Source organism: Bubalus bubalis, chromosome 13 (assembly GCF_019923935.1).
Source record: "Bubalus bubalis isolate 160015118507 breed Murrah chromosome 13, NDDB_SH_1, whole genome shotgun sequence".
NCBI lineage: Eukaryota > Metazoa > Chordata > Mammalia > Artiodactyla > Bovidae > Bubalus > Bubalus bubalis.
This window is the reverse complement of record NC_059169.1, coordinates 13985874-14011875: the sequence shown is the minus strand read 5'-3', so window position 1 is coordinate 14011875 and position 26002 is coordinate 13985874. Positions and strand designations below refer to the sequence as shown.

Below are 26002 nucleotides of genomic sequence, written 5' to 3'. Positions count from 1 at the left end.
GATTTCTAGCTGCAAACAAAAGTAGCTTTCTTTTTCATATATACCACCTGTTGCAAAAGTAGCTGATCCCCTCCCCCTCCTGCCTTCACACCCAAAGCAGGGTTTCGTGATCTATCAAGAAAAAAAAGTCACTTTAATCTTAAGGTACATAGGTCACACCCTAGAAACCTGCAAACCTCTATCCACCAAGTCGATCCTTTCTTGGGATCAAGAGATCAGCAGCAGAAGCAAGAGATGCACATTCATCTGTCACTACCTTATACTAGGGTTCAGTTTCTAAGGAGGAGGCGTCCAGGGCTTCCCTGGTGGCTCAGTGGTAAAGAATCCACCTACCAATGCAGGAGATGAGGGTTCGCTCCCTGGTCAGGGAAGGTTCCACTTGGCAAAGGAGCAACTAAGTCTATGCGCTGCAACTCCTGAAGCCCCTGCACCCTAGAACCTGTGCCCTGCAACGAGGAAGCCACCACAGTGAGAAACCCGCGCTGCGGCTAGAGAGTAGCCCCTGCTTGCCACAACTAGAGAAAAAGCCTGTGCAGCAACGGAGACCCAGCACAGCCAAAAATAAAAAATAAGGCATCCAGCTGACAACTCCGAGGTTGCGGTCTTGTTCAGAACACGTTTCCAACCTTCACTAGGGTCCGTGTACTGGGAGACGTGCCTCCTCTGATTTAGCTGTTCCAGGGACCGAGCTGCCAGATTTGGAAGGCCACTAGCAAAGCGAGTTCCAAGGTCTTCCTGAGGAAGCTGGAGTTATACATTGTTAAAAAGCACGAGGAAGAAAGCACTGCTTGCAGGATTTCTTAGGGAATTTAAGTTTGTGTTCTTTGCATGCTTCCCTGCTATTCCAGGAGATTTCTATAAGCATAGTGTCTCATTTGTATGTGTGTGTGTATCTGTGTGAAGGGTTTTTGTTTTTTTTTTTGTTATTTTTTTAAAAAGACTGGTCTTCCTAAACGGATGTGATTTTTCTCTCTGGTGTGAGAGAGTCTTTAAAGATAGCAAAGGGTAACTCTTCTAACAACCTTTCACCATCATTACAGTTTTTTAGGGTTTTATTAATACTCCTTCCTATATACCACCTGTTGCAATGTTGTATTTCCTGCAGTGTTTATGCTTTTGTTACCTCAGGTTACAAACACCTCATAAAAGTGGAAAGACTTCATTCCACAGTTGTACAGTTTTAGGGCAAACAAACCAGCTTCTCTTCCTCCTGGTGGGTCCACACGCAGGGAGCGCCTGTACCCTGCTGTCTTAGGCCGGGGAAGTTTGTTTTGGACACTGTGCAATGAAAAATGGCATCTTCAGATCCCATATAAGTCTATCTGTTCTTATCCAAGAGCTCTTCCCCAATATAGTAAGGACAGATGTTATGAATAAACGTAATATTAGGAAACATGCTGGCATAAAAATACCCCCTGAGAGATTCTGGATTAACACCAAGGAGTATGAGAGTGCTTCACTGCACGTCAGGAAAAAGTCACCAAGCCTCTCCACGTGCTTTACAACCCCTTCTGTGTGACCTTGTGTGCCAGCTCCAGTCCCCCACACCCATCTTCCTTGTCTTCAAAGGAAGAAACCTACCTCAACGCTGGCTCTGCCTGGCTTGCACTTCCTCCTCTTGCACATTGCATCCAATGTCACTTCTCCAGGCCTTCTGATGCTTTCCCTTTCCAGCATTTTCATTTGAATATTTAATGCCACTTACACTTGTAACTTCAAAAGGACATGTCAACTGTTACACAACAGGTCATTAAAAATCTGCTGGGTTTGTGCAGGTTAGGAAGACCTAGATTACTGGCCTTTAAACAAAACTGGAAACATTTTTCTGGTAGAAGCAGACCGTGGGAACACAAAGCGAAGTCTATACACCAGTGGTGGGTCTGTTGACTTGTATAAAAGGGAGTTTGAGCACAATGCTCTGAGGCTAGACACCACTGTATGGTCAGTTGTGTCTACTTCACAGTTTATCCTACTCAAGACTGGCACCAAGATTACTCCTTCTCTAGCTCTGCCCCCAGTTTTAAATTGAACATTAGGTTTACCTGGGGCCGTCTCCATTCAAACATTTGGGTTTTGAACCAGTCTTTTAGAATTTAAGGATGAAAAGTTATCCAGATTTTAAGCAAAACCTTTGATTTTAAAGTGAAACCACATATTACAACTACTGAAGCCCATGCTCCCTAGAGCCTGTGCTCCCCAAGAGAAGCCCCGACAAGGAGAAGCCCAAGCATACAGAGAGTAGCCCCCACTTGCCACAACTAGAGAAAGCATACACACAGCATCAAAGACCCCGCACAGCCAGAAATAAAATTTTTTTAAAAAGTGAAATCACATCAGACAGGATACAAACCTTATACAGTTGGGCAGGATTACATGACTAAAGTAAATAACTTAAATGCAAGTAATTATGAACTGTAGGGGACAAGATATTCTCCAAATCAAAGTTGTTAACAGCAGGTTCTAGGTAGAGACCTCACTCTAGAATTTCTCAGAAACTAGAATTTTACATTTGATACTGGGCTAATAAACTGCAAAGATAATGGGAACAGCTGTCCCATTATCTAACACTTCAAGAGTCATTTTTTGGGTGGTTACAGGGTGGGCTGGGTGCCCCTAACCGTGTGCTGCCATCACAGAGTTGCCTGCATTTTGAACGTGGATCAATCCGAGTCCTGGTCCTTTGTGCCTCAACTCTTTAACTGCCACCAAAAGTAAGATCTTAACCAATCAATTGATTATTTGGAAGAGGGTGGTTGCTGTTTAGTTGCTAAGTTGTGTTCAACTCTTTGTGGCCCCACAGACTGTAGCCCGCCAGGCTCCTTTGTCCGTGGGATTCTCAAGGCAAGAATACTAGAGTGCATTGCTGTTTGCTTCTCCAGGGGATCTTCCCAACCCAGGGATTGAACCCAGGTCTCCTGCATTGGCAGGTGGATTTTTTTACCGCTGAGCCACCAGGGAAGCCCCTTGGAAGAGGATGGACCCCCTTACTACTGAACAGAAATGGGCAAGAGGGGCTGGGGAGTGACAGATTTTGTGGCCCACTTACCACTTGCTCTGTGAACCAGGGATCTGAGACAGATGTCAGAGCCCCTCGATGAATAGTCCTTTCTGTTCTAGGGGGAAGTTAAATGCTACTATCTTCTTTGCTGCTGAATCTCAGAGATGCTTTAGTGACTGAAGACAGTCTGACTTGACATACACGTGTTGCCTTGAACGCTATTCATCTGGGTTTCTGACACCTCTCCTGGGCAGTAGCAACTGCATGTCTGGTTGTGTCCCAGGGGCTGGGCCTGGCCCTGGCCCGTAGAAGCAACCATTTCTATGGGCAGCTCCCATTTGTATCAAACTACATATTTATACAGAAAAGTCCAATTTTATCTGTAACTCCAGGCTGATGGCCTGTGGTGCTTCCTGGAAGTATTCTATTCTCTCCTTCAAGGAGCTACATTGTTCCCTGTACTTGAGCACTCCATTTCATCACAGAAAAACCCAAATAAATAACCAGGGAGGGGCGTGGTTACTGGAAAAGGGAGTGAGGTCTTGTGATCTCTTATCAGGAAGAAGGAAGCTGCGAGGAGCTGAGCAGTTATTTTCAAATGTTATGGGCTGTTATCCAATAGAGAAGGGTAGATTTGTTCAGAAGAGTTCAGAGGAACAAGCATAGACCCATGGTAGACAGCTTCTGGCTCACCATGGAACTCTGCACAGACCTGTCCAAAGACAGAGCAGTCCGGCTCTAGGAGCAGACAGTTCCATATGGCCCTGGAAGCTTCCAGGATGGCATGAGGCTCCACCTGGCAGGGCCTTGGAAGCGGGGCTGACACACTGGCTGGAGGCTAAACTCTATTAACTGGTCCTCAAACCTCACTTATCAACAGGGTCATCCGGAACAATCATGATTTCCCACACTCACCTCAGCCCCAGTGAATCAGCTTCTTCAGAGGACAGGGTCCAAAATGACACAGGTCTTCTCCTGTCCCAAGATCCTATGATTCTAGAGTAGCTGGACAGTTTTTTTGAACATTTACTATTCCTATTCATCTAATATAAAAGAGAAAAGCTGTTTATATTCTTAACTTAGTTTCTATAAAACTAACCAGTTCTTTTTTAAAAAGCATACATACATATCCCATAAGCCCACGAATATAATTTTATGAAAATAAAAATTAGAACCAGTAAAAAAAAAATATAGGATTAAAACATCATATGGTTTAAGATAAATAAACTAAGTGGTTACAGTGTGGCACTAGTTTCATTTTAAAACAAATAGTTAAGGTACAAATGGGCTTAATTTTTAAAAATACTATTCAGAGATAACCATAAGTCCTTCTTTCTCAGAAGAAAAAAACACAAAATAGGTCTCTCGAATTTAAATGCATCTTTTGAATAAAGAAATATATAAATAAATACAGCTGGAATATTCAAAGATGTAGATGGTTTGATAAATCCCCATGAGGACCAGCTAGTCAGATATGTTCAACCTGGTTATCTGGCAAAATTATCACTTTAACTGATGAAAACCCAGTGTTTTATGCAATCAGGAAAGAGGAACCATCTAATTTTAAACACTCAATGGTCATTTCTTACAATATATAACTTAAATTTATTCAATACATTAAATACATGTTACTTTTAAATAATATAATTTAAATCCAAGAATATGTCACTGATCCTTAATGAAACTTGGACAAGTCTTGGAAGTAGTTCCACATTTTCCCAGCAGGTGGCAGATTTCTTGTCATACTTTCTCATCTTCTTACACAAGCCAGGGCTAGAGTTCATCATGTGTCAAAACTGTAGGGGAGGAAAGTATATTTAGCTCTTGAAATCTTAAATATCAAATTAGCTTAAACCTCACTGAGGCATGAATTAACATAAAGTGTAGGTGCTCACTGAGGATCTTCCTGTTTGTTAGTTTAGTACCTACTCGCTTCATTAAGTGACAGTGAGAACAGCTCATAGATCTATAGATCTATAGATCCCTATTGTGGTGTGTTTAAATCGCTCAGTCGTGTCTGACTCTTTGTGATCCTGTGGACTGTAGCCCGCCAGGCTCCTCTGTCCATGGGGATTCTCCAGGAAAGAATACTGGAGAGGGTTGCTATGCCCTCCTCCAGGGGATCTTCCCGACCCAGGGATCGAACCCAGGTCAGCCGCATTGCAGGCTGATTCTTTACCAACTGAACCACCAGGGAAGCCCATGGCCTCGATCATATGGGAGCACAACTACTTGCCCTTTTACCCACCTACAAGTGAGCTCCCATGAGTCTATTAGAACAATACTTTATTCATCTTTGTTATCTCCACGACCTAGCACCCTGATGGTGAAAAATAGATTTCTCACCAGGTACAAAGTATGCTGTCATTAATGTAATGGAACAACAAAAAGCAAAAGATATATGTGGTCTTTGTCTAAGATGGGCAGGCAGAGCATTCAAACGCAGGAATAAATACTATATAACTGTGAGAATCAAAGTCAATACCAGTGAAGACTTAAGAGTTCAAAATGTTTTTTTCTCCTGAATCAATGTGCTACACATACTAACGGATTTAAGACATGTGAGAATTCAAAATGATATTTTCCAGGCAGAAATTAACTAAAACACAATTTAAACGGATCCTGTTCCACAATTCGAAATGGCAGACTTTCTCTCTCTCTCCACTAAATTCCACTGGAATTATGCAACCGATCAATCCTCTATTGTTGGACAGATTCTATGTCATTATTAAAGACAATGTTGTGACAAACATATACACACACATATTTTTGTTTAAATGTAAGTTTCTGATGAACTCATGGATCAAATGGCATGTATTTGAATTTTTATGTATATTACAAAATTTACTTAATTTATACAGCTACTATATGTATGTATATACACGCTTGTCAATACTCTTGCTAGTGCTAGGTATTGTTTATCCTTTAACTCTTTCCAATTTGATAAGAGAAACATTTCATCTCAATGTTTCATGCATTTATATTTTATTGTGAGGTAATTATGTGAGTTTTCCTTTCTTCTTTCCTTTTTTAGTTTCTTTTCTTCTCTCCCTCCGTCCTGTCTTATCTTTCTCTCCCTTTGAAAACAGTTATGCCACTTACATAATAATCTTTCTCCTGAACTGAAATGGCACCTTTATATTATTAGATTATTAAAAATACTCAGGTGTGTTTAAAATACTGAACTTCTTCGATAGCACACATTGATTTTGTTAAGGAAAACAGAGTCAATATAAAACACAATTTCATGCTTATGTGAGGAAATTCAGCCTCCCTAAAAAGTAAAGTTGAGGACAACAAGAATTATATTCTGAAATACTGGAAATTATGATGAGGATTAATTAGTCTAATCAGTGAAAGTCTTTAACATACTGACTGGAACACAACAGCAGCTCAACCCTACTTTTATTAATTTTTTTTTAAGTTTTGTATTTTTAATTTTTTTATATTTTATTATTTTTTTTAACTTTACAATATTGTATTTGTTTTGCCATATTATCAACATGAATCTGCCACAGGTATACACGTGCTCCCCATCCTGAACCCTCCCTCCTCTCTCCCTGTACCATCCCTCTGGGTCATCCCAGTGCACCAGCCCCAAGCATCCAGTATCGTGCATCGAACCTGGACTGGCGACTTGTTTCATATATGATATTATACATGTTTCAATGCCATTCTCCCTAATCATCCCACCCTCTCCCTCTCCCACAGAGTCCAAAAGACTGTTGTATACATCAGTGTCTCTTTTGCTCTCTCGTATACAGGGTTATTGTTACCATCTTTTGAAATTCCATATATATGCATTAGTATACTGTATTTGTGTTTTTCTTTCTGGCTAACACTACTTTTAAAAAGAGCAAAGAACAATAGAGACAGGTACTGACCAGGAAAGGGAATCATGAAGGAATCAAGAAGTTGATATCAGCTTTAAAAGAATATCCAACACACATTTATTGGTGTTAAGGGTTTATGTAGGGTGATAAAATGCTAAGGTAATTTCAGTTTTTTAAATCTAAGAAATGGAAACTAATTCAAACCATCCTCTGGTCTGTGATAAAGGCTACTGGAATAAGGAACCAGCTTTCTATGAGGAAACATACTATGTATGTCACTAATTAAGGAGACAGGAGGTAATACTCTATTTGGCTGTGTAAGGCTTTTATTAAACTTCGGGGCTTGGATTTTCATATTTAGGAAATTCAGTGTATCTTAGAGTGTTTCTTTTATTTATTTATTTTTTAACCTCTATCTTAGGTCAGGAGACTAATACTATACTGCTTATCTATTTGATGATATGAAGCTATATCCATAGGGGAATAGATTCTCTATCCATGTTTTAAATTTGTGAACTTAGTCCACATAAAAAGAAAATCTGTAATCATGTCACAGACTTTGGTAAAGAAATTCTGATGTAATCATTTGATAACCATTAAGAAATGATTTTGTAATCTATTCTAATTTCACTTAGTGCAACATGTGGTTCATACACAACTGCAGAACAACTCACCTGCATTTTTCTTCTTGTTCTCAAGGTGATCTAACAGTTGCCGTATCTCAGTATCATACTCCACCCATTCTGGGACAATCCTGGCAGCAGCTTTTAGTTTAGGTTCTTTTGTTTTGGGGTTATTGCACTGAAAATATAAATATTAGAATTAGTTTAATAGAGAAAGGATCAACTGAAATGACAAATTGCAGTTTATGTAAGCAGTGTTTAATGCAAACACTCAATGAGAAGTTTAAACAAAAATTTGAAGATTTTCTGATGGTTCGTAAGAAATCTGTCAAACAATTCTATAAAATATTTGGACAAAGAAGCCAATTATATGACCATTCTGTAAAAGAGTACAGCAGACTATATTAATAAATATTTTCTTGCCTTTTCTTTGGACTAAAACCTGGTTTTACATAGTTTTTTTTTCATACGTAGAACTAATTGTCAGCCTTTAGAAATGTCTCGAGTTTCTTTGGCAAAAGCATTTGTCCTCTTTCCTATGCCTCTGTTTTGATTAGAAGCTGTGGTATTAAAATCAGTTAACTGGAATTCATTTGGCAAAATACTGATAGTTGTGAAATTCAGAGTAGCCTATAAATCTCCATGCCTTAAGAATATTTAAGTAGTCTGTTTAAGAGGCACAGTGGAAAAACAATGGACAGGGAGGGATCCTCGATCCTCATGGTTCCAATTCTTACTAGCAGTTAGACTTGGACAGTCCCACTTAAACTAGTAGGGAGACCTGTAAACATCACCAAACTGTGTGTGCGCGTATGTGGGCACCAGTGGCAGAACCTGTCTTTTCACTGGCAAACGAGGAAATTAGAACAACGTTATCTCCAAGGTTCCTCTAATACTTGATCAGTTTTAATTAGCAATTGGGTCTACTATCAAGTTTCTTGGGAAATTAAGTTTAAAAGGTAAAAAGCAAAGGCAGAGTTTAAGGAGGGTCTGACTCTGGATGTATGTGAAGATACAGCTGACAGGATTAGTGCTAGTGGGCTGGATGTGAACTGTGAGAAAGAGAGGCATCAAATATGACCCCAGTGTCTTTGGCTTGAGGAACGTAAAGAAAGGTTACAGGAGGAGCACAAACTTCACAGAGCTACACAGACATCCGTCTGCTCTTCACAAAGCACACTAATAGAGCACGTGTCCTGCAGCTTACTTCTACGTGGCACTTTCTCATGGTAGCCCCAACCTGCTTCATCTTTCATGCCTTATGGGAAAGCTTATTTATGAGCCATAAGCCTGGTATCTTAATCCTTTCCTCACCAAATATTTCCAGTTCATTCCATTGTGGATTTTTTCCTACAGTAATGTATTTCTGAAGTAAGTGGGTAACAGGAACTTCTCTGTACAAATTAACTTCACAGATAATGTGTTCTATAAACAAGATAACGGATTTTCTGTGTCAGAAACAAAAAACAAAGTACTATTTTTTCCTTAGCTTATGCTACAATTGTCGATTCTTTACCTGCTAAGCCATTGGGAAGCATAATCTCTATCAGCAGTGCTTCAATGGGGCAATCATGTCCCACAGGGGAGCTGTGGCCAGGTCTGGAGGTACTTGATGGCTGTAACTGGGGGCTGGGGGGCGCTATCGCCATCTAGTGGGTAGAGACCAGGGATGCTGCTAAACATCCTATAATGCACAAGTTGGCCCTCACAACAGAGAACTATAGTTCCGAAGGTCAATAATGCTTTTTCCTCTCCATTAGGCCATTTCCTGATTTTCCTTTTTAACCTTTCCCCTAAGATGACCAAAAACAGCATGTTCTTTTTTATTTTAAATGTTTCGAAGAGATGATGTTGTCCACCAAAATCTATGCCACCCATCCATTTTCTCAGTAGACCTACTGCTAGGAAGTGGCTGCCCATCCAGGAATGATGATCCTCAGCTCTTTTTATAACTGGATGTAGACACACAACCAACTGCCACCACGGGGCCAAGGTCTTTAGGATCAGGATGCATCCTCCACCCTCCTTTCTTCTTACCCTCCAGATCAACACTACCCAACAGAAATATGATGGAAGCCACAAATGCAGTTTTACATTTTCAAACAGCCAAATTAAAAAAATGTAAAAGGAACAGGTGGAATAAATTTTAACACTGTATTTCCAAAATGTTATCTAGTCAAAATGTAATCAATATAAAAATTAGTAATGAGATATTTTTACATTTTTATTGAGTCTTCAAAATCTGATGTGTTTTATACCATAGAGCATACCTCAATTTAGACTGGCAACATTTTAAGTACTTTATGGCTGCCTGTGGGAAGTGGCTGCTATACTGGATGGATCGGCTTCAGATGGACACAGATGATGACAGGACGCTGGAGGATGAAGAAGTCCCAGGATGGATGGAGACTGGTCCCTGAGTCATGATGTACAGGGAAGCCACTCACTGACAGGACACCCACTTGGGCCTGGGTGTACGTGAAACCACAGAAATTTGGGCATTTGCTAGAGTAGCTCATGTTAATTTAAGTACTAAAAATCCCAAGGAGACTTATGTCAACTAACGGATGAGTCACATTCTTATACAACACAACCTTAACACTGTAATGTCCTTATCCACTCTTTAGAAATTTCCCTTGTTTTTTTCCTGACCGATGACCACTTGTTTCTGCTACATTCTATCACCTATGATTGCAATCTAATTATATTTTGGCATGCTACTTTCTATACATATCTGGAAAAACATCCCTTTATTTTGTTATCCAGTCTTACTTTGTTAAAAACTATGAGGTCTAAAATTTTGACAGTTTGTTCTTCCAAGAAGATCTTGTGTACAAGAAGATCTTGTACACAATTATTCTAAACTTATATCACCACAGAAAAATATGGTCAGGAAAAAAATGATAATATCTTGTACTACTAGAGAAAATATACAGTATTGGAATATAATGTCTACATATGGACAAGAAATCAACTAGTTTAAAATATTTCATGTCTGGATTTAAACTGTGTAGAATAAACTGCTTACAATGAAAACCTAAGAAAAAAATTTCTCAAAAATAATGAATAAAAAGACGTATAGGATAATTTAAGTATTGCCAGAGAAGGCAATGGCACCCCACTCCAGTACTCTTGCCTGGAAAATCCCATGGATGGAGGAGCCTGGTAGGCTGCAGTCCATGGGGTCGCTGAGTCAGGCATGACTGAGCAACTTCACTTTCACTTTTCACATTCATGCATTGGAGAAGGAAATGGCAACCCACTCCAGTGTTCTTGCCTGGAGAATCCCAGGGATGGCAGAGCTGGTGGGCTGCCGTCTATGGGGTCGCACAGAGTCGGACACGACTGAAGCGACTTAGCAGTAGCAGCAGCAAGTAGCTGGAATTATTCTGGCTGTCTTTATTTGGGGAAATTATTGGCATAAGAACTAAACTGATGATATGTTAAGATGATAACTCATCATATGTTTAGTTTATGACATTTCAGCCAGTTGATGGCCTTTCTTTGAAAAGGCCTTGTGCAGAAAAGAACACAGCAGGCTACTATTAACACAGAGGCTGCTATTCTGAGAGGCCTGTGCTTACAAGGCTGGCCCTTGGCTGGCTTCTGGGAACTTGGGTTTCAGGTGTGTTCCCACCATTCCCTGATAAGAACAGCTCACTGTGCCTAAACTGTGCAAACTTGTAATTTATGCTGACCACCTGCCTTTTTTCTAGATATGGGGAATTTTGGCACATGCCAGGCTGAGGGGTTGCTTACATGACCAGCTCCCAATAAGAATTCTGGGCACTGGCTTTCTGGTAAGCTTCCCTGATAGACCACATTTCACACGTGGTGTTGTACTTCTTTGAGCTTAAGGAATGAGGGTTGTCCCAGGTAACTTCACAGGGAGAGGACTCTTGGAGGCTTGGATCTGGTTTTCTCTGAACTTCACCCCATGCGCCTTTTCCTTCTGCTGATTTCACTTTGTATTCTCTCACTGTAATATTTCCATAGCCATGAAATATTCTGAGTCCTAAGAGTCCTCTTATCGAATCATCAAACCTGGGGTGGTCTTGGGAGCCCCTGATACAGCCCTATACCTGCCAACGTAGGTAAATAAAACAATAAATTACAGACTGAGCCACAGGGTGCCATGCCATTTGTAAAATAGAAAATACTTCTATTGGAACATTTTCATATCTGCTTATACAAAGGAAAATGCAAACACTCACCAGATCAATTGTTTTGGCTCTTTTCTTGGATTCATCATCACACCAGGTTTCACACCACAACCATTCTTGGGGAAGAGACTTGATGGCAACTTGGTAAATCATATTATTGGGAAGATCCTATTAGAAAAAGAATGATTTCAACACAGAGGAATTTCAATTAGAGTCAGAGTGGAAGAAGTTGAAGCTGTCATTTAGATTATAAATGGATTCTATAAAACATACCCAAATCTGAGATATGGTCATATTTTTAAGCTTTAAATACTTAATTTGACCCAATGGTCTCATATCTTGAATGAGCCTGTGCACTGGGAGGAAGCACACACCTGCTCTGGACTTGACTCCTGCCTTGGGGGTGAAGAGGGGGGCCCAGAACCCACCTTTGCAATTCCCTTTCTACTTCCAACTGCCTGGAAAAACACCAGGATTAATCACTTACACCGTATCTTACTGGTTATGTGGTCACCACCACACTCTCCAGATTCTGAGGTGACTTTTCAGTTCCCTATCAGGAAACTTCTGCACACTCACAGCTTTCTAAGCAAAGACTGCTGGCACCCGGGTAAAAGGATGTTTAAATGGCAAATGAACCTAGTAAGTTAAGGACAGATCTCTGGAGACATCAAGAGACCCTTTTCACAGAGGTATCTGTTTACATGTCAAGGGTTGTAGAGCCCATCCCTATGTGTCCACAGAGAGTATCCGTTTGCATTCCGGAGCAAAGGGCATGTTTCCTTTCTCTCCCAGAGGGCACCAGGGGTACGTGTGTTGGATGTCCCATCTAAGGTCCAAGATTCATCATTTTAGGGTTCTTCTCACAGCACTCCTATTAATCATAATACTCAAAGTCCTAGCCGATGCAACATGATAGGAAAAGGAAATATAAACCAGTATACAGATTGGAAAGGAAGCGATAAAACTGTCTTTGTTTGACGATGACAAGAATCAATAGCAAACTCCTGCAATGAATAAGCAATTATAACAAGGTTTCAGGATACAAGGTTAATATACAGAAAGTCAAGTGCTATATACCAGCAATGAACAAGTGGAATTTAAAATTGAAAGCATACCATCATTTACATTAGCACAATCCACCCCCCACCCCAAAACCCCACCAAACAAACCCAGGTAAAAATCTAAAAAGAATGTTCCTCTACATAAGGAAAACTAAAATTCTGATGAAAGAAACTTAGGGACATCTAAATAGATGGAGAGGTATTTCATGTTCACAGATAGAAAGTCGGACACGACTGAGCAACTTCACTTTCACGCGTTGGAGGAGGAAATGGCAACCCACTCCAGTGTTCTCGCCTGGAGAATCCCAGGGACGGCGGGGCCTGGTGGGCTGCCGTCTATGGGGTCGCACAGAGTCAGACACGACTGAAGCGACTTAGCAGCAGCAGCAGCAATATTGGTATGATGTCAGTTCTTTCCAACTCAATTTATAAATTCAACACAATCCTAATCAAAGTCCCAGAAAGTTATTTTGTGGATATCAACTGATTCTAAAGTTTACATAGAAGGCCCAGAATAGCCAACCCAAGGTTGAAGAAGAATAACAAACAGGACGATAATACTGAATTTGAAAATCTTCATATAAATTCTCTAGTTAATTAAAACATGGAGATTTGTAAAAGAATAGACAAACACAGCAATGGAACAGAATAGAGCCCAGAAATATGAGAATTCTTTGTACTTTCTACTCATTTTTTTCCCTGTAAGTCTAACACTGCTCTAAAACAGTCTTATCAATTAAAAAAAAATAAAAGTTTGACTATTCCTTCTTTGAATCCCCTTTTCCTGGAAATCCATTCTTTAAATCCTTAAAAAACCAGGTCTGTCATCTTAGCCACTTTCTCCCGTCATACTCCCACTCTCTGACTACCTCTAGATTTTCAGCTTACTCCATCAAGTACTCAGATATCAACATCCTTCGATCCCCTTTGGGACCTGATCGCACCACTGTTTCACTGTCATTTACCCTTGATGTCTTCACTCTCCTTTCTTCAATTTCCACGGTTAATCCTTATATTTAATCCCTTGAATAGATTCTCAACTGTCTTATCCTTCTCTCATTTAGTTGGATATGTTTGGCAAAATAGTCCTGGTTAAATCCAAACTCTGACCTGCCCCCATCCAACTAAACATGGCTGGCAAAACACACAGACACATACCCTACACTATTTTGCATTCTCATCAGCAGTGTATGACGGTTCCACTTTCTCCATATCCTTGCCAATGCTGTTATGGACCATCTTTTTCTTATAGCCATTCCAGTGAGTATGACGTGGTATCTTGTAGTTTTAATGTAGTACCTAGTGACCAATGATGCTGAGCATGTTTTCATGCATTTACTGGCCACTTGTGTACCTTCTGTGGAAAAATATCTATTTAAATCCTTTGAATATTTAAAAAATTGGTTGTCTTTTTGTTATTAAATTATGAATCCTTTATATGTTCTGGATACTAGTCCCTTATCAGATATATGATTTCAAGTATTTCCTTCCATTCTGTGGGTTGTCTTTTTCACTCTGTGTTCTTTCATGAACAAAGTTTTTAATTTTGATGCAGTCCTATCTGTTTTTTCCTTTAGTTGCTTATACTTGTTTCATACCTAAGAAACCATTGCCTAATCCGAAGTTAGAAAGATTTATGTCAATACTTTATAAGAGTTTTACACTTTATCCTCTCACATTCAGGCATTTGATCCATTCTGAGTTAAGTTTTTATATATGGTGTATGGTGTTAGGAAGGAGTCCAATTCATTCTTTGCAGGTAGACATCTTATTGTTCTAGCACCTTTGTTGAAAAAAACTATTGTTTCTCCTTTAAATTATCCTGGTATGCTTGTCAAAAATCTAGTGAGCATAGATACATGGACTCTCAGTTTATTTCTGGACTCTCGATTCTATACCATTGATTTATATGTCTAACCTTATGTCAGTCCACTCACTGTACATATTTAAAGGGTACAATTTGATAAGTTTCACATATTAAATATTCCTGTGACACTATGACCACAATCAAGCTCATTGAATATATACATAACCCCCAAGTGTCTTGTGCCTTTTTGCAATCCTTCTGGGCTGTCCTTTCTACATACACCTAAGCCAGTTCTTGGGCAAACATGAACTGCTTTTTGTCCAAGTGGATTGGTTTACATTTTCTAGAATTTTATATAAACAGAATCACACAATATGTATATTTTTGGCCTGGCTTGTTTAATTAGATCAGCATAATTTTTAGATTCATTGAAGTTGTTATGTGTATAATGAATAATTCCACCCTTTTTACCGTTCAGTAAATATACCTTTTTACCATTGAGAAAATCTTTTTTATTCAATCTGGTTTTGATAGATATCAGGGTTTGTGGCAGGAAGCTTCTGACATGGCCCCCAGTGATCCTTGCCTCACAGTACTCATTCTCTTGTGCAAGTATTCCTCCTAGAGTGTGGCTGGACCCACTGACTTCCTTCTAATAACAGAACATGCAAACGTAATGGCATGTCACTTTTCTGAAGAGTGTGTGGAGAACTGATATTATTTCTTTCTTTAATACTGGGTAGAATTTCATGTAAGTTTGGTAGAAATTAGAAGCTATCTGGGCCTGGAAAGTTGTGCTAAATTCAATTTCTTCAACAGATACAGTGTTCTTCAGGTTATCTATTTCATTCTGAGTGCATTTTGATAGTTTGTCTTCTATGTAATTTGTCCATTTCATCGAAGTTGTTTATTACCATCAAGTTGTTCATAACAGTTTCTCATTATTCTTTCAGTATCTATAGATATTGTGCTATCATGTCTCTCATTTCTACATTATATTAGTAATTTGTGTCTTTTATCTTTTTCCTGATCAGTCCGGCTAGCAGTTTGAGTTTTGCTAATTTTATCAAAAAACCAGCTTTTGTTTGTAAGAAAACCTACTGAAACACATAATTTTTTCCATTTTTTCATTTCATTGATTTCTGCTTTCATTGATTCCACTCCACTTATTAATTATCCCCTCTTTTTTACTCTGGTTTAAAATTTGCTTTTTCCCCCTAGTTTCTAGGTAGAAGCTGAGGTTATTTGAGACCCTTTTTCTTTTCAATATAGTACTTTGTGCTACTGCTTTTCTAAGAACTATTTTAACTACTTCAGATGATATAACTTATCATTTACTTATATACAGAAGAGAAGTAGCCTAAGGCTAAAAAATACATAAATTCATATGAAATGGTGAATGGCTTGGTTGATTGGTCAGGGGCCCAGAAAGGCAAGGACATGGGTTCAAGGGGGCAAAGTAGAAGTGACCCTGCTTATCCCTCCCAGTGAGCTTCCTGGGGAAGCTGTGCTTATTATCCTCATAACTCTGGGAGGCTCTGGGTCATATCACTAGGTTCAGGGAATCTAGGTGAAGGAACAAAGATCCAGCCCCCCTGAACAAACTGTGACAATCAAGAAAGGCCATATCAGCTTTAGAGCCCCCTGTAGGGGTTGTCTGAGGCCTTTGTTGAATTTGTAGAATTTGCCCAATTCTGCTTCCTTTCCTTCTCTAAGAGCTATTGGTCCTGAAAGCACGTCCTAATAAACTTCCTGCAAGCTAATTTAGAGTCAGTTTGTTTACTGGATAACCTAACCTGTAACAGGCAGCTCAATAGTATCTGCTGATGTACGGAATAGTGGAAGAGAAATGTAGCTTGAATTTTGATTTTTAATTTCAGAAATGTTCTGGGCATTACTGTGTCTATTTCAATAGATTTAATATATGAGTCCGGCATTCAGAGGAGAGAGAAGAGCCAAAGATTTGGGAATTCTTGATAGAAAAGCTGTGAATTAAAACCTTGAGTGTTTGTAGGAATGCTAATAGAGTGGGCACAGAATGAGAAGTGAGCCACGAGCAGAAATTTAGAGGACAGCAACATATAAATAAGAAGTAGAAAAAGAGTAGCTCTAAAATAAATTGCAGTGGGAAAGTCATGGACATCAGAGAAGCAGCAGGGAGATTTGGTATTATGAAAGCCAAGGGAGTTTCAAAAAAGGTGAGGTTGAAAACATTTGTGTTGCAAAGAAGGTAAATAAGCAAAAAGTGTTCACTGGATAAGAAGATATTATTCTGACTTCAGAGAGAAGCATTTACTGGACTGGCAGGAACAGGAGTCAAACATCAGAGAAAGGACAACTATTCCCCAAATATAGTGATGCTGTTCTGGGAGAGTTCCTGAGATGCTTGCTGAAAAACTGGTCTTTTCTTCAGTTATCCACAGGCAGATAGGGTTCCTTATGATTAACCCACCAGGGAAATGACTGAATTATAAAAATGTGGTATTCATAATCTAAATCTGGAACATCACTGGGGTTTACTGCGGACTCAACATCATTTTTTTGGTAAACTAATTGGCAATATTGCAGACACTACCTTGCATTTGCACACATACATATGGTGAGTTCTCTCAACTTTCAAGAATGATTTTTTTTTTAAATCGGTCCTTCATCACTGTGGTCTTGAATCAATCATTAGTATATTACATTTGCTTGACTTTTAAACAAAGGGCCTCAAAGTTTCTGTGTTATCTAGACCCTCTGTCACCTCTCTTCCCTTACATCAGACTATTTTCTCCCCATCTTTACTCTTCCTCAAACATGTAAGACCCACTCTCACCTTGGGACCTTTGTATTCGATAGTCTTTCTGTTTGGAATTCTTACCAGTATCTGCACAGTCAGCTCTTAAGCCTTCATTGGAATATCACCTTCATATAGGTCTACAGCCACTCAATTTACAACAGCAAACTCTAACCCTTGTTCACCATTCTGAACTCTATCATGTTTTCCTGTTTTACTTTGTCTCTGAAGTACGCATTACCTTTAAATACTGTTCATTGATTTATTTGGTTATTTTACCACTAGAATGAAAGCACCAAGAGCTAAGGATCTCTGCTTTGTTTTCTGATGTCCCAGGGCCTAGGAAAGTATCTGACACATTGTAAGTATTTAGCAGATACTTGCTGACTGAATGAACAAATATGTATGGTTCTAATAAGAACTTATATTTGCTATTCACTGGAAAGAAGGAATAGCAGAAACTAAGGACTGCAGGGTCTATTTGTTGTTGTTGTTGTTAGTTGCTAAGTCGCGTCTGACTCGTTTGTGACCCCATAGACTGTAGCCCGCCAGGCTCCTCTGTCCATGGGATTTCCCAGGCAAGAATTCCTTCTGAGGAAATTAAGGGTACCAAAGTGAGGAAATAAGAGGACATGGGAAAAAAGTATTTGTCTGTGAGGAAAAACAAAATGTAAGACAGTATCCAGGGAGGGCAAAGGATGAAGGGAATTTATCTTAGAGATCAGAGAGAATGAGAGAAAGGAAGAGAAAGGGGAAGAGTGAGGGAGGGAGACAGACACGTTTAAATGACGATGGAGGCAAGTGAGAAAAAGACAGGTAACATAGTGAAGACACACGGTGGAAAGAGGTTTAAGAATGGAAAAGTCAAGATCAAACACTCAGTTCTGACAATGCTGGGCTTAAAGTGAAAAAATATGTACAAAATTGTATAAAGGGAAGAAAGGTTGAAAATACAAGATTTAGATGTTTATAAGCAGGGGGTTACAGCAGTCTATGTGTACTGAAAATTATTCCATAAATATTTCACTTACCTGATCTAGGTTTGAAAGACTGTTTGGATCTTGACTGAGAGTTTGGTACTGGCCCCGGAGCCTGTCACCTGCAGCAATTCTCCTGAACTTCTTAAGATCCACCACGTATAAGGCGCTGCAAGAAATGTATACTCCTTGACAGCCAGTGTTGTTTATGTATATTTACTTTCCTCTAGTATCTACCCACTCCAGTACTCTTGCCTGGCAAATCCCATGGACGGAGGAGCCTTGTAGGCTGCAGTCCATGGGTCGCTAGGAGTCGGACACGACTGAGCGACTTCACTGTCACTTTTCACTTTCATGCATTGGAGAAGGAAATGGCAACCCACTCCAGTGTTCTTGCCTGGCGAATCCCAGGGACGGGGGAGCCTGGTGGGCTGCCGTCTCTGGGGTCGCACAAAGTCGGACACGACTGAAGCGACTCAGCAGCAGCAGCAGCAGTGTCTTATCTACAGTGATGGTATCAACTTTAGATGTGCTTGGGTCTAACAACAATGAATCCTTTCATAATTTTCTCCCCATGTCTAATACTATTTCCAAGGAATTTGAGGTTTGATTTGATGCTGTTAGGATCCACATCCTCTTAGGGTCACTACTAAGTTTTTCTAAGATCTCCTGAAACTCATGGCCCTACAAAACAGTAATAGCTTTTTTTTTCAAATTAAAAAAAAATTTATTTGGCTGTGCTAGGTCTCAGATGTGGCATGTGGGATCTAGTTCCCATAACAGAGATTGAACCTAGGTCCCCTGCATTGGGAGCGTGGAGTCTGAACCACTGTACTACCAGGTAAATCCTCATAATATCAGCTTTGAAGACAGTATCTTCATTCTGTTACGTGATAAACAAAGTTTAAATCTTCTGCAGTAGTTAGGAACAGACAGTAGAGTCAGGTTACTTGGGCTTAACTCCTGGCTCAGCTTTGGACTAGCAGCGTAAGCATGGGCAAGGTACAAAAATGCTATATGCCTCAGTTTTCACATCTATAAAATAGGGATGATAACAGTATCAAAAGGCTGTCATAGAGATTTTATGAGTTAATAGATTTTAAATCTTGTAAGAGTGACTGGCATGTAATAAGCACTATATAATTGGTTGCTGTTATTTTAGAATTTCAAAGAAAACTGATCCTTGTGATTCAAAAAGTTATTTACTCAAGGATAAGAGTATGAATTTTCTTACCTGATATGGTATTTCCTTCTTAGAAGATGTGATGCCCAGTAGCCTGTTTTCCAGAAGCGGTATCCATCCATTTCTGTGCGGCTATCACAGAAGGGAGTATACCCATAGGGAGCTCCACCTAGGTCAAAATCTCGAAGTTCTTTCAGGTCGTGTCTCACAATCTAAATAACAGAACAGTTTCTCTGATGAAGACTATAAAATAATAGAAGCCCTTTTAATGTGACTCTCAAGTCATTATTATCTTGTTGTAGAAAAGTCAGAGACCTGAATTTTCCCCACAGTTCCTTCATCCAGCGTGAGTTTACCAAGTTTCTACTTTTCCCCCTTATCCTCACAGGTTAAAAGAAACCTAAAATGTACTTACCTAGTCTGTATGTTAGTGGTTTTATTCATTAATAAGAATAGTTAGTTACATCATTTTTAATAAAGATATTTTAAAACTGAAGTACAGTTGATACATAATAGTATATAAGTCACAGGTATATGATAGTGACTCACAATTATTAAAGGTTATATTTCATTTATAGTTATTATAAAATATTGGTAAATCCCTCATGTTGTACAATATATTCTTGTAGCTTATTTTATACCTAAGAGCTTGTACCTCTTAATCTCCTACCCATATATTTGCCTTTTCTTCCTTCCCTCTCACCACTGATAACCACTAGTTTGTTCTCTATGAGTCTGCTTTCTGTTTTATTCACTAGTTTGTTGCACTTTTTAGATGCCACATATAAGTGATATGATACCATATCTGTGTTTCTCTGTCGGAATTATTTCACTGAGCATAATGCCCTCCAAGTCAATCCATGTTGCTGCAAATGGCAACATTCCATTCTTTTTTTATGGCTGAGTAGTAATATGTATTACATTCTGTATTCATTCATCTGTTGATGGACACTTAGATTGCTTTCATATCTTGGCAATTTTAAATAATGCTGCTATGAACATTGGGGTATATATGTCTTTTTGAATTAGTGTTTTTGTTTCTTTCAGCTATATACCCAGGACTGGGATTTCTGGGTCACATGGTTGTTCTATGGAAAGTTTTATACTATTTTCCACAGTGGCTATACCAATTTACATTCCCACCAACAGTGTAGGAGGATTTCCTTTTCTCCACATCCTCACCAATATTTGTTATTTGTGCTTTTTGATGGTAGCCATTCTGACATGTGTGAGGTGATATCTCATTGTGGTTTTGATTTAAAATCAAGGTATTCTGAACAAAACATATTTTGGCAAGGAATTAAATATATAAGTACACAGCTCTTAATTTCTCAAGGTATAGATTAATAATTCAAAACAATTTTATGGTATATATCTATTACTGTAAATATATTGGCAAATGTTAGTTTGAATCATAAAGAAAAATCTTCTGATTATTCTCAATGGCTTCAATGAAGTAGTATTAGCATGTTTGATTTTGTAACAGACTCTAGCCTGCTAGAAAAATATTACTGCATATATAATGGGAAAGAGAAATCAATTTTATGTTAGTATGTTTGAAAATACTTCATTACACTTTTGCCTACTTTCTTAGTTTTTCATTATAATTATTCACATTTATCAATTTGGAAAACAATACAAAGATAACAGAATTTAGGATATATAGATATAATATAGAAGTATATTATAAAATAGGATTTGAAAATATACTTTAGTACTAAACAATATACTAATTTGTGCATTTAACTAAAATAACACTTATATTTACATACTATTGTTTTTAGAAATTCTGTGTATTTTTAAAGGCTTTAATAAAAATTCTGTGTATTTTAAAAGTACTTATTATTATTATTTTTTACCATTCATGATTACAAAGGCAGGTAAGGAGGGAAGGGTAAAAATCATAAAAATTTCTGTTGAAAGCTGAGGACCATAATTTTTTTTGGCCAAATTAGGCTTCTTTTAAGTGCCAGAATAATGGGATTTGGTTATTGCTAATTGCCAAAGAATGTTGCTGAAGGGGGAAAAAAGAGAGGTGAATGTGTGTAATTGCTAACTTTTCCAGCAAGAAGAAACAGTTCACTTTAAACAAATTTTAGCTCATATCCACAGGAATTCATATAGCTACTTTTATTGTGATGATTTATATAAGTATTTGTTTTATTTTTAACTACCAAAAAAAAAAAAACCTACCTCAGAGGAAAAATTGCCATGTCTTAAGGAATAACTGGTACTTCTGGCAAAACTTTTGATTTTCCCCTGGAACGCAGATTATCTTTAGAAAAGATACTTTCCTTATATATCAAAATTATGTCTTATGTTTACATAGCATGGCAACAAAGACAGCAGTAAACAGCAGCAACATAAAGTGTGTCCTAGCATATTCAAAAGCAGAGACATTACTTTGCCAACAAGGTCTGTCTAGTCAAGGCTATGGTTTTTCCAGTGGTCATGTATGGATGTGAGAGTTGGACTGTGAAGAAGGCTGAGCGCCAAAGAATTGATGTTTTTGAGCTGTGGTGTTGGAAAAGACTCTTGAGAGTCCCTTGGACTCCAAGGAGATCCATCCAGTCCATTCTGAAGGAGATCAGCCCTGGGACTTCTATGGAAGGAATGATGCTAAAGCTGAAACTCCAGTACTTTGGCCACCTCATGCGAAGAGTTGACTCATTGGAAAAGACTCTGATGCTGGGAGAGATTGGGGGCAGGAGGAGAAGGGGACAACAGAGGATGAGATGGCTGGATGGCATCACCAACTCTATGGACATGAGTCTGAGTGAACTCTGGGAGTTGGTGATGGACAGGGAGGCCTGGCGTGCTGCAATTTGTGGGGTCGCAGAGTCGGATATGACTTAGAAACGGAACTGAATACTTAGAAGTGTGAAAAAGTTAAAGTACTCTTAAAAACAATAGTTAATCTTATTACCTGGTCAGCATCAACAAAAATGATTTTGTCCACTGCAAGAGGAAAAAGGACATCAAGGAAAAGAATCTTATAACCCCAAATAATCCGCTGTTTTTCTGTCTGCTGATGAAGCCACCGGGGCCACCTATACTGGACTAGTTCATATTGGAAGCCATACTTCTCAGCCATGTGCGGGATCACTTCCTAAAACACACATACAAATCAAAGAATATGTTTAAGGAACAGAAAGTAGTTTTTGTTTCATAGAAAAATGTTAACATTTTAAAAGTTAAGAGTTTACTACATATCGTTACAAATGAATTGGTAAAATGTCTTAAATGGTTGTCATCTACAACTTATACCTATTAATAAGAAATATGATGATGCTGACAAATATAAAAATATAAGTATACATGAAAAGTGAAAAAAAGTGTTAGTCACTCAGTTGTGTCTGACTCTTTGAAATCCCATGGATGTGTAGCCCGCCAGGCTTCTTTGTCCATGGGATTCTCCAGGCAAGAATACTGGAGGGGGTAGCCATTCCCTTCTCCAGGGGATCTTTCTGACCCAGGGATTGAACCCGGGTCTCCTGAGTTCCAGGTAGATTTTTTACTATCTGAGCCACCAGGGAAGCCCTTGAAAGACATTAAAAAAATAAGTACACTACATTAATTAGCAGGGTTATTAATTAAGATAACTGTTCCTCTAGTTTTACTACTAATGTCTGACCTGAAAACTTAATGACAGAAAAGAAAGCCTCTGGATCTTGGAACACCTATGAATCAAACACTTCATGCACATGTCCACATGCTGGTTGATCAGAGAGACAGAAGATGTGAAAGGTGTTAAAAAAAAAACACACACACAAATGAGTTGTAAACTGATAAATTATATTCTTGATATAAGTATCTGAGATTTATGACTATTTGCTTCAAGGATTAAAAACCCAACCCCCAATAAAAACCCTGTACACGAGGTCTGAATGGGCTTCTTTATTTAGCAACACTCCATGTATGCTGCCGCAGTTCTTCTAGGAGATGCAAGCTCTGTGCACACAACTCCACTGGGAGAGGAAAAGGAAAGCTTGGTCTGGTCTCCCCTGATTCTGTCCTATGCGTCTCTTTGCTTTGCTGATTTTAATCTGCATCCTTTTGCTGTAAAGAACTATGTAACTCTGAGTGTAACTGCTTTTCTGAGTTCTGTGAGACCTACTGGGTTCTTGAACTTAGGGGTGGTCCTGGATACCTCTCAATTGTGCAAGTCAGCTGTATAACTTCTGAGTCTTGGTTTTTCTGGGAATAGCACTTTATGCAGAGCAACTGAATAATGGAGGTAAAGTACTCAGAAATGTACCTGGCAATACCAAGGAATAAAAGCATGGTTGACTGTTTTTATTTCTGCTTTCACCACTGGTTTGGGTCTAGAAAGAGAACTCCTTTAACTGCTGTCGAAACAGACCCTAACTTGCCAGGAATCTGATTAATAGGAAGAAACAGGGCAAAAGTGTGGGGCTAAGCAAAGGGGAACAGACGTGCTAAACATAAAATGCCACAGACACTAACTGTAGTGCCCGCAGGACCACAGCAACCACGCACGGCATGCGACACCAGAGCCTTCACTCTTCTCAGCTTTATCAAACTATTTCCTGCGGTACAATTTTCATATGTTCTGGATACTACTGTTCTTGCCTTTCTTTCTAAAAATATAACAAAAATCTAAGTTTTAAAATTAACAATCTGCACATATTTTTCATTGCTAACTTTTATCATGAAAATCCACTAATCCTAATTCTGAGTTTACTTTAAACCATCTCCTGTTGTCCTTTTCATCAATGCTTTAAATAAAAGCTGCACAGAATTTTTAAGCCAGATAAAAATATTGAATACCAAGTTTTAATTGATTATATATAATAATTTGAGTAAATATACATTTCAAAACACATTCTAAAAAGAGAAATGTTATGTAAATGTTGCAATGATATAAATAACTTACTATTGAAATATTAACCACTCGATATAAAAAATTAATGTACTTACTTTAAATGTTGGTGAGAGATAATTTTTAAGAAACCAGAACTTCACTGGTGTTTTTGTGTTCCGTAAAACAGAAAGCATCATAATTCTGCATAAAACAATAAACTCACATTAATAGGGTTTCATCCTACTTCTCTTAAGGCATTTAAGTATTTAAAGATATTAACTAGTTTTTCACTATAAATTATGCAGAAATAGAGTGAAGTGTCTTCAAATACTATGGCTGCTCATCAGTATGTAACATATAAGAATATAATATAGGTGTATATATATAGATACACATACATATGTGTGTGTGTGTGTGTGTGTGTATATATACATATATATACCTGATATAGACTAAATTGATTGCTTGTTTGTTCCAGCTGACAAGAGAAAGAAGCAAGTCTGAAGCAGTATTTAGTTTAACTAAAGTCTAATCTTTAGTTAAGAGACTTAGGAGAAAAGGAGAAAAGGAAAGATATAAGCATCTGAATGCAGAGTTCCAAAGAATAGCAAGAAGAGATAAGAAAGCCTTCCTCAGCAGTCATTGCAAAGAAATAGAGGAAACAAAAGAATGGGAAAGACTAGAGATCTCTTCAAGAAAATTAGAGATCCCAAGGGAACATTCCATGCAAAGATGGGCTCGATAAAGGATAGAAATGGTAGGGACCTAACAGAAGCAGAAGATATTAAGAAGAGGTGGCAAGAATACACAGAAGAACAGTACAAAAAAGAGCTTCACGACCCAGATAATCATGATGGTGTGATGACTCACCTAAAGCCAGACATCCTGGAATGTGAAGTCAAGTGGGCCTTAGAAAGCATCACTACGAACAAAGCTAGTGGAGGTGATGGAATTCCAGTTGAGCTACTTCAAATCCTGAAAGATGATGCTGTGAAAGTGCTACACTCAATATGCCAGCAAATTTGGAAAACTCAGCAGTGGCCACAGGACTGGAAAAGGTCAGTTTTCATTCCAATCCCAAGAAAGGCAATGCCAAAGAATGCTCAAACTACTGCACAATTGCACTCATCTCACATGCTAGTAAAGTAATGCTCAAAATTGTCCAAGCCAGGCTTCAGCACTACGTGAACCGTGAACTTGCAGATGTTCAAGCTGGTTTTAGAAAAGGCAGAGGAACCAGAGACCAAATTGCCAACATCTGCTGGATCATCGAAAAAGCGAGAGAGTTCCAGAAAAACATCTATTTGTGCTTTATTGACTATGCCAAAGCCTTTGACTGTGTGGATCAGAATAAACTGTGGAAAATTCTGAAAGAGATGGGAATACCAGACCACCTGACCTGCCTTTTGAGAAATTTGTATGCACGTCAGGAAGCAACAGTTAGAACTGGACATGGAACAACAGACTGGTTCCAAATAGGAAAAGGAGTACGTCAAGGCTGTATATTGTCACCCTGCTTATTTAACTTATATGCAGAGTACATCATGAGAAACGCTGGACTGGAAGAAACACAAGCTGGAATCAAGATTGCCGGGAGAAATATCAATAACCTCAGATATGCAGATGATACCACCCTTAAGGCAGAAAGTGAAGAGGAACTAAAAAGCCTCTCGATGAAAGTGAAAGTGGAGAGTGAAAAAGTTGGTTTAAAGCTCAACATTCAGAAAACGAAGATCATGGCATCCGGTCC

At 38.7% G+C, this 26002-nt stretch overlaps 1 protein-coding gene across 3 annotated transcripts in view; it reads right to left on the bottom strand.

Annotated features, from left to right (window-relative positions):
- Positions 1 to 4576: 4576 nt before the first annotated feature.
- The window catches only part of UGGT2 (UDP-glucose glycoprotein glucosyltransferase 2), a 147037-nt gene continuing 125611 nt past the window's right edge, over positions 4577 to 26002 (bottom strand). For all 3 annotated transcript variants that reach the window (XM_025262666.3, XM_006074284.4, XM_025262667.3), the window contains 7 exons: positions 24369 to 24453; positions 22354 to 22536; positions 19479 to 19639; positions 18299 to 18413; positions 11669 to 11785; positions 7506 to 7632; positions 4577 to 4794 (listed from right to left, as the gene is read on the bottom strand). In XM_025262666.3, coding sequence (XP_025118451.2) covers positions 4772 to 4794; positions 7506 to 7632; positions 11669 to 11785; positions 18299 to 18413; positions 19479 to 19639; positions 22354 to 22536; positions 24369 to 24453 — 811 coding nt within the window. In that variant the 3' untranslated portion in view covers positions 4577 to 4771. The remainder of the gene's footprint in view (positions 4795 to 7505; positions 7633 to 11668; positions 11786 to 18298; positions 18414 to 19478; positions 19640 to 22353; positions 22537 to 24368; positions 24454 to 26002) is intronic.